The sequence below is a fragment of the Metopolophium dirhodum genome, chromosome 1 (genome assembly GCF_019925205.1).
Source record: "Metopolophium dirhodum isolate CAU chromosome 1, ASM1992520v1, whole genome shotgun sequence".
Classification (NCBI taxonomy): domain Eukaryota; kingdom Metazoa; phylum Arthropoda; class Insecta; order Hemiptera; family Aphididae; genus Metopolophium; species Metopolophium dirhodum.
This window is the reverse complement of record NC_083560.1, coordinates 91,888,179-91,898,069: the sequence shown is the minus strand read 5'-3', so window position 1 is coordinate 91,898,069 and position 9,891 is coordinate 91,888,179. Positions and strand designations below refer to the sequence as shown.

The window sequence follows — 9,891 nt, the reverse complement described above, 5'->3', positions numbered from 1 at the left end:
TTTTTTATTTATCGACTGGATATTGAGAACCCAATTTATAAGCCAGGTTTTTAAAAAACAGTAAAATTATTGAAAACTGTTGAAATATTCAATTTTATAAACAAATGTAAATTGACATAATGCACAAAAAAAATCATATTCCTATGTAACTGAATTGTCAGCAAAACTGTTGAAAGTTGAAATATTACCGGTATCGGCGTATCACGTTAAGTCATATAAACAGTACATTAATATCACGCCAACAAATTTTAGTTTACAAAAAAAAATTAAGTCATAGTAATAAATTGCACTGTTACAAAATGTATATCATACATTTGTAACAATTGTTTATCCAGATTCCTGGTATAAATATAATTTTTTTTTTCTAACGATGGACATAGGACATGAAACATAGAAAACGGACTACTGTCGTCTGCCAGTAAATAAAATTAATAATTTTCACTAAGCCTTTAACAGGGCACTGTACCTATATAATATATTATAATATTGTGTACCAAGCTAACCTGTTTTTGTCTCGTCCCCGAATTATATCACCTCGACTATCGGCGGACTTATTACGCTTCCGGCGAGTGGCGGCCAATCAAAGCTGCACGGCGTGTCCTGCAAAGTCTTGGCGGCGGACAATTCGTACCGAACGAGCGGCGGTTGTTGGTTGATCGACGGCGGAAAACGGAATGAACGGGCGTCGGTGCTCACGGCGCGAAATTTCGAATCTCACCGGCTCCCGCTGTTGGCCCTGGCCAATGAAAGCTCGTCGTCGCCCGACCTCGCCACGCGCCGTCTCGGGATTTCGTTTTCATCGCGCTCGTCCCACAAACAGTTCGGTTGGCGGAGGGATTTTTCCGTTTTCCCGTCCCCCTACGTGACGGTTAAGTACCTCTGTACCCCCCTAAGAAAGTTTCCACGAACCTTCCGATCGCGCGTGCAACATCACAACGCCATTGTTGTCAATATGTTGATAATATATTGTATAGATAGGTATGTATGTAATCGGCTTAAACGTCGAACGCGTTTTTGTGTTTTTATAATAATATAAATACGCATTTGGAATTTGTGTTGATGTGTAATTGGTTTTAAAAGTTTCAAACAAATTTTACCTAATATATTATAATAACATCAATTATATTAAGTACCTACTGGTGCGTCAGTGGTGAAACCAGGATTTATTCAAGGGGGGGGGGGGGGGTTCCAAAAAATGTATGTAACTTCTGTTTTTCTGTTTTTTTCCATTTCTATACATACATTTTATTTTTTAATGAACACAATTTTCCGGGTTTAAGGCCATTAAAAAAAACAAAAACAAATTATATTATTTACATTTTAGATTCTGAGCGATGATGAATGTATTGATTTTACAATGATGTTTTTTTTAAATTTTTCTTTATTTTTGTGTCTGTCATTGTGGTTTGGGGCAGTAAAACTGGTTCGGTTTTCTTCAAGAGTATCTATTGTTCGGTGAAAAAGTGAATCTAGTTGGTACATTCGGTAGGAAAATTTTAAAATTCTCAATAATTTTCATAAGCGCCTAGAAAAACAACATAAAAATCAAGGAAAAACGGGAATTTTTACGCAATATCGGTTTTCAATAATATCGATTTTGGTTTTTGGTGTAGCTCTAAAACAAATGAACGTATATACATAAAATACTTGACTAGTAGTTTGTATTTTCATTTTCTATACACGATAAAATTTTCAAAATATTTTGATTTGTTTTGAACTGTTTAGGATCATTTTCAGTTTCCAATTTTTTTAGTCTTTTTTTCTATAAATGTCAATAAAACTTTATTTGTTGGGTAAAAAAGCTTGAAAATTTAATACAAGGCTCCTACTATACTATATATAATTTAATACCATCCATTACAGTGACCCACTTGTAACCTACAGTACAGCAGAGCGACACGCCGACACCCACTAGCCTACCTTTTCAAATTTATATTTACAATGTATGTCAATTAATTATTATTATTATGCCAATTAAATTATGGTTTAGTATCATATTGCAGTGTCATATTAATCTCATATGTAATAATCAATCTAATCAATAAGTTTCGATGAACATTTCAAAAATAAAAATAAAATTAGACATAAGCCAAGGGGAGGGGGCCATTGTTACACGTACATAATATTATATTGGGATTAAATCCCCATCCTATAACACCCAAAATGTATACCAAGCGTAGATAGGTACTGCGTACATTATGTTTTGTAACGGGTTAGACATTTTTATGCATAACACACAAACAATTACTTATTAATAAATTATGATAGACAGGTAATTAATAAAGTATTTTCCCCAAATTAATTTTAAAAACTCGATAATATTTTAGCGTTTAAGAATTTATTTTATAATCCCTCGATATTCACCCTTGATATTAAATACACATCTCATACCCTCTAAAAATATTCAATTGACTATATCCATAAAGCGTAGGTACCTGTACTTTCATTAATTTGTTGTCCTTAAGAATAATTAACGTCTCACCAACTACCTATTTATTTTTATTTACTAATATGTACTTTTTTTTAAAACAAATACCTAACTAAAAAAATATGTGTTAGGTTTGCCGTTGCGACACAACTGAAATCTGTATAACATTCATAAATTCCAATTAATATACACGAAACATCTGGCAATCTTAACACATATAAGTAGATTCAAACAGTAAAAAGTAAAAAAAATATATTATTAAAATTGTTAATACCTAGGATTTAAAAAATAATGATTAGAAAGAAAAATGTGTTGGTCATGTTGGCATACTATCCCATTTTTTAAGGATGTTTTCTGTGTCCACAAAGTCTAGTTTAAAATTCAATTGTTTATCCGTCTTAAACATTGTGCTTATAGTGTACCAAAAGTCTAGAATAAAATGGTAAATTATAGATATAATAGTTGTAAAATAAAAAGAGTGTCTAGGGTGAGATACTTAGGCCTAATCTTTGATCAAAACTTGAAATGGCATCTTCACATAAACGAAATCAAAATATACTGTCTGAGGAAAATGATTTCGCTAGAAATGATGCGTATTGTGAATTTATCTCTCTACCAGGCTATCTATACTTCAATATGGGGTGGTACCTATGAAAATGCTATTAAGCCTTTAAATATCTAGCAAATAAAATTGTTCATATGTGTCTTGATAAAACAATGTTAGGCTGCTCTACTAAACTAAATTATAAAGATTTTGACGTACCTGTCAATTTACTTTACAAAAAAAATATTGCAATCATGTTTGTTATAAAAAAGTTTTTCATAAGTAATACCATATATTCAAAACGTAATAGAACATACAATATCCCAATAAATTCACTAGGTAGTAAAAATATTGGCCAAAGATTCATTGACTATATTTTAGAACCTATTTTTTTTTTTAACTCTATGCTTTTTAATATAAAAAAAACTATAATATATATTGTTTAATCACAAAATAACTATTTCTAATTGGTTTTTATAAGAGCTATAATTTTTAGCATATAATGACTTCTGCCTATAAATAATTATTATAATATAATCTGACGATTACTTTAATAACTTTATTTTAATATTTTAATAATCAATATGCTACTGTAATATGTATAATTTAAGTTTGTAACATGTAACACTCTACTACCAACACAAGCTCTGCTTAAAGGTAATATATATAACAATATTCTTGTTTTTTTTTTAAAAAAAGAAGATATATTAGATACTTTCAAAAATTATTTAAGTAAATACATATTTGGTTGTTGTTTTTGTTTTATATAAATATTATCAATATAAACTATCACGGAATATGCTATGTGATGTTTAATACTTTAAAAGGTATTTCTGATCAATTATCATTCATCAACAGTAGAATCACAGTTTGTGTTTCTAGTATTGAACATGTTGCCCGTTGGCCGTTCAATGCATATTGTATAAGGCAGTGAGAATTAAAAACTTAAATAAGATATATCAGTCACAAGCCAAATAAAAATAATAATATTATATTTATTACAATATTTTATGTTTTGTTAAATAATAAACAACATTTATGCTTAAATAAGGATAACCATTGAATATAATATTATGACTTAAATTGTACATTTAAAATCATTAAGAACTTCAAATTGTTTAAATTTCTTAAATATAAATTAATTAGTTGTAGAAATTCAAGAACGGTCTTTAAAATACAATAATATTTCATTAAATGAATACAATTAAGTATGTTATTATTAAATAATGTACCGGTACTCTTATTTCAGAAATCATTAATAATACATTTCAGTTTTAAAATACAAAATTTAAATAATGATATAATTTAAATTCACCCTTAATAATATTATATATTTTAACAGAATTCAATCAAATAAGTTTCATATTAAATAACAAACACTATCTCCTTCTTCATAATAACAACTATTTGTAAATTCAATTAATTTTGACTAGTTTGTTTACTTGCATAATATATATTTATATACGTTAGTCCTTTTATACGCGTGTGAAACATGGCCAACGACTAAAGGAGACGAAGACAAATTAGCGATACTCGAAAGAAGAATATTAAGAAGAATATTTGGGCCAAAAATAAATAACATGACACAGCAATATGAGAAAAGAAATAATATAGAAATACAACAATTATATAAAGAGCCAGACATAGTAGCAGTACTAAAAAATAGGAGAATGGCATGGGCCGGTCATGTATGGAGGACAAATGGTCTTATGAAAGAGGTTTTAAAATGGAAACCTCAGGGGAAAAGACCACTTGGCAGGCCGAAACAAAGGTGGATCGACAAAGTGGAGAAGAATTTAGCAGAGATTGGAATACGAGATGGAGAAACAATAGCACAGGACAGAGACAGATGGAAGCAAGTTTGTGTTGCGGTAATGGGCCTCAATGGCCTTTAAAAACCGAAGAAGAAGAAGAAGAATATATATTTATCACATGTCCTTTTGTCAGTTATAAATAATGTTAGAATTATTGAAGAGTATTATTTAGCAACCCTCGGTGCTCACATTTCCTTTGTATAGAGTTGTGGTTATAAAACAATAGTTATTTCAAAATGTATTGCAACATACTTAGGTATGTAAAATATAATTTAATTATTTAATAGTTCAAGTTGCTAGTGTATTAAATACCAGTGTCATTATTGTAAATCCAGATAGATTTAAGAAATTACTAATAATAAAACAAGCACTAATATTAGCACTGGCAATCAAAGATGAAATTGATTGAACATATTAACTGAAATAAATTAAAAACCCCTACATCAATAATATTATGAATGAAATGGATGGACAATAACAATATTGGTAAATATATATGTAGAATAAGAACTTATTTGTAAGTACACATATATTAATTTAACAAAATACTTTCAATTACAATAAATGTGTTACAAACAGTATTTACTAAAACCAGAAGTAATATAAAAAATTTTAAAACCAGATATTCTTTATACATTATAAGAAATGGTTTTGTTTAACAGCATTTAATAATTTTGTTAATTATTTATTTGATTATTAATTTTTTTTGTGTATTTAGATGAATGTAAATATAATACATTAATAATTAAATAGGAAACATCATTATTATTAATATTATTCATTAATACTAACATCTTAATATGTGTAATATAAATGTAATTAATGGAATGCGTTTTGAAATATATTTATTCCGTTATTTTAAACGTAATGTATTAGCCATAAATGTTGTTATAATATTTTTTATACAATAAGCATACACTTGTTTCATAATTCACATATTATAAGGAACTTATTCCAATAATCTAAATAAATTAAAGTAGAGTAGAGTAGAGTTAAAATTAAATATGTACGCCATTTTGTCCTTAAGGTAAAAAGCAATAATTGAACTTAATAATATTCACTTTTTAATGTCTTTTAATGTCTATTCTAACTTTTTATTTTATCATACACCACAATTGAACACTGATGAAGTAATATTTATTATGTAGTTATAAAAACATTTCTGATAAAATATTTGTTAAATTTTTACACACAACTAAGCATGTAATTTACATACAGCTCAAATAACATTAGAGAAAAATTAATGATATAAATATGTAAGCTAATTTCTCCTTTATTTACGTATTTTCCATGATCCTGTACGGTATCGAAGCCATATTGCTAATACATCAAAACCCATTTCCAGCCAACTCCACACAGGGACTATTTTTGAGCCTACATAAAATTAATGAATTAATATCTTAAAAATTAAATTTTACTTTATTATATTGTATTACCTTCAATTTCTGTCCAATGAACTGGTACTTCAGCTAATTGCAATTTCAACTTCTCAGCTATGTATAACATTTCTACATCAAAAGCCCTAATAAATCATAAAACAAATGTAAGTAAAAAAATAATAATAAAAGTTGATAAAACATAAATGTCATTAGAAATATTGTAATATTGTTAATATGTACCATCCATCAACATGTAAATTATTAAACAAGATTCTTGCAGCTGGACGAGTGAATAGTTTAAAGCCACATTGTGTATCTTTGATAGTACGTACTCCAAATATCCAGACATGCATATGAAAGCACATCATCAAGAAAGTACGAAACACACTTCTTTGAGCTTTAGATTCCGTTTCTAAGTGAGCACGTGAGCCACACACAACCGCATAAACCGTTTTAGCACATTCAGTAATATCATCTAGTTAAATCAAAAAAAATAATTAAGTATAAAATGAAAATTTAAAAATTCTTTAATATGTTATTTAAGATAGTGATGCAATTTGTGTAGGTTAACAAATATAACATAATTAAAAAACAAGTAAAATTTAAAAAGCTAATAGAAATTCAGCTGTTGGATAAGATAAAAATTAAATAACCAATAACCTAGTTATATATAAAATGTAAAGCATGTATCTGTTACCGTTTAATTATAAAATCTGTTATTTTGTAATTTTACATACTGTTTTAGTTAAAGTGTTCATATTAAAATAAAATAAAATAATACTATATTATCTAGAAATTGTATAGAATAACTAGTTGTTCCATATAACCCCCGATTGAGAATATGTTTAAGTATAAATATAAAATAATTATTTTGATATTAAAAAATATTGATTACATTCAGGAACAGTAATATATTTTATACTTGAAATATGTTTCGTATAATTAGAATTTAGAATGAAATGGAAATCCAGAAAAACAAAATTAAAAAATTGACAATTTTAGTATAAATATTACACAAAAAAATTAACAATATAAAAATACCTACAACAATTTTTATTTAATATTACAACTAGTTTACAATATTTAAAAATTAAGTTGATTTATTTATTGCCTGTATTTGAAACGTGGTAGGTATACCTACTATTTATTATTATAAGATTGATTTTGGTGAAATTTTGAATTACACATTATACTATTCTTACGACACATAAAATTGGTTAGGTACATCTACATTTAGAAAACCTAGACCTAGATTTTTAAATAAAAATAACAAATAATAAGTAGTACGTTAGTGTAGTCTTAATAAAATATAATTTAAGTAATAATACTTAAAAATATAATACTTTATGTGGTACTGTTTGTTATAGCCCTGCCATCTATATAACAGTTTATTTATTGATTCAATAATAATAATAATTCAATGACAGATATATTGATATAATATTAAAAAATGATAATAATAAATATATTGTATAAGTATAAAATAATGATAAATTAAAAAATGCATAAAAATGGTTATGGTTTCTGTGATTCCCCAAATTCTGTTATATCTTTTAAGATGGTGTCAAACGGATCACTATTGTTTAGTTTTGATCGCCACATAAATTCTGCCATGTAAGAGTCTAAAAAATTTCTATCAGTTCCTCTACGTTTTTTGTTGCCCCATTTGGCCGAACCCCACATTCTCTCGACATTTTGTGTGTGAGCTTCCAAGTTAGGGTTCACGAAAATTGAATCTATGATTAACTTGATTATGTTGAAATCTATGTTGTTGCAAATTAGCATAAGCTTTCCAGCTGTCAGAAAAAATTGTAGAACCATGTCTAATATATCGATTAATGATAGGTATCAATGTAACTTCTGATCTATTTGGCACACTAACTATGAAACATTAATTAGTTCCACAGCATATACCACCAAACACCCATTGTTGAGGTAATATATGCCCTGCATTATTTTTCCTGCGTATGAAAAAACTTTCATCTATTGCATCTATTCAATTTGGACTACCTACTTGATTGTTGTTGCTCTCCATGCGCCAAACACAAACTTTTCGTAAGTAGTTGTTCCAATCGACTACCGCATTTTTTCCAATACCCAATTCACGTTTGCAATATGTCACTGAAGTAAGTTCATGAGGCCAATAGTATATAAAATACAATACTATTTATCGTTAATCTTGAACCGTTCAGCCAACTATTTACTCTAATACCCTTCTCTTTACGAAAATCCTTTCGTTGACATCACCATCTCGACCCTTTTATAAACATTTCGTGGCCATTTTCACATGTATTTGTCATTTCAATAATGTCTTTAGACTGTAGAAATAGAATTCCGGCATTTAAATCGGGCACTTGAGTCAACAAATCCTTAAAATTCATTTTACAATAATATATGAACAAACGACGAACGAATACGAACTGTGATGTTTGATCTGCAGTATATCGGATTATTATATTATTGATTATTAGGTACCTCGTAGTAATGGTACGTATTTTCCGTCAAATTATTTTATATTTATACTATATATTAATTTTTATATGGATGGCGGGGCTATAACAAACCAGTACCCTTTATGTTCCATTCATTATTCCTTAAATATCTTAACTATTTTATTTTGAGAAACAAAACCAAGCTTTTCAGTTTTCTACAAAATGCCTACCTAAATGTGCAAAGATGATTATTTTTTTACAACTAAAGAAAAAATACTTATACTATGTATTTGTTTTTAGTTACTTAGGTAAAAAATATCTCTTATTATTACTTGCTGCCAAGAAGTGTAATACTGTTTCTAATTTTTCTAAATCTTGAAACCTTGTAGCACCATCAGCATCAGCAAATAATAAGGTACGTCCACGCGCACTTTTCATTCCCTGTGGGAAAACATATGTTAATAATTTGATATATGTGATAGGTATCATTAATTAGTAAAAATTCAATAATTCTACTCACCAAGCAAACAGCACCTCCCTTTCCACGATTTTTGTATAATTTTAAAAGACGTATACGATCAGAACCATACTGTTGCACATATTCCATGACAATATCACATGTCCCGTCGGTACTCCCATCACTAACAACAATCACTTCAAACGACCATTTTCGGCTGACATCAGTCAAGAAATGTAAGCATGATTCGAGCATAGGCCTTACTAAACAGAAATATTTTAAAACAAATAAAATAAATAGGCAAGGTAAACCTGTCTTACTCCTGTCTTGTTCGTTGTACGCGGGCACTATGATCGACAAATCCAAAGTGCTTTCATCCTCCAGACTGGGAAACGGCACTTGTCTGGCATTTTCGTCAGTGAAGTGTTTTTCATCGTCAGTCCTGTGCTTGTGCGCGTAAGGAGAATCCTTAAAGTACAACATCCAGAACACCAACGTCGTCAACAGTACCTGAAACACGGAGGATGTTTAGTGTGAGAACGAACGAAAAACGCGACTACTCACTATGCCAGCGAGAATTCCCTGCACTGGAAGTGACAACAAGCCACACATACAGAACATCGTCGACGAACCAATACAATTTATGAATTATTATCGCAATCCCCGCCGTCAACACCTACACGTCATACCAATGCATACAAGGTGCAAAGGTGGAGTGCTTTAAACTAGTTGAAACGTCGACAAAAGTATAAAACTATAGATGAGAATATGTGATGCGGAATACGTTAGCAACTGACGGAGCTATCAGTGATGCGTCGCCGCGGCGGACATTATCAG

The 9,891-nt window shown here is 29.1% G+C and overlaps 1 protein-coding gene across 1 annotated transcript; it reads right to left on the bottom strand.

Moving 5' to 3' along the window:
• Positions 1-5,842: 5,842 nt before the first annotated feature.
• LOC132933691 (dolichyl-phosphate beta-glucosyltransferase) lies at positions 5,843-9,887 on the bottom strand. The gene is made up of 7 exons (XM_060999971.1): positions 9,619-9,887; positions 9,375-9,564; positions 9,118-9,317; positions 8,930-9,038; positions 6,406-6,640; positions 6,223-6,308; positions 5,843-6,160 (listed from the first exon to the last, which is right to left on the bottom strand). The coding sequence occupies exons 1-7, from the start codon at positions 9,673-9,675 to the stop codon at positions 6,060-6,062; spliced, it is 978 nt and encodes a 325-aa protein (XP_060855954.1). The 5' UTR covers positions 9,676-9,887; the 3' UTR covers positions 5,843-6,059.
• Between the last annotated feature and the right edge of the window lie 4 nt (positions 9,888-9,891).

What these genes read in the sequence shown, in the direction of transcription:
- LOC132933691 (XM_060999971.1), bottom strand. Translation starts at nt 9,675, where the DNA reads ATGTTCTGTATGTGTGGCTTGTTGTCACTTCCAGTGCAGGGAATTCTC. An exon ending in AGGGAATTCTCGCTGGCATA is followed by an intron (nt 9,565 to 9,618) that starts GTGAGTAGTCGC and finishes TCCGTGTTTCAG; the next exon opens with GTACTGTTGACGACGTTGGT. An exon ending in AGGGAGGTGCTGTTTGCTTG is followed by an intron (nt 9,039 to 9,117) that starts GTGAGTAGAATT and finishes GTTTTCCCACAG; the next exon opens with GGAATGAAAAGTGCGCGTGG.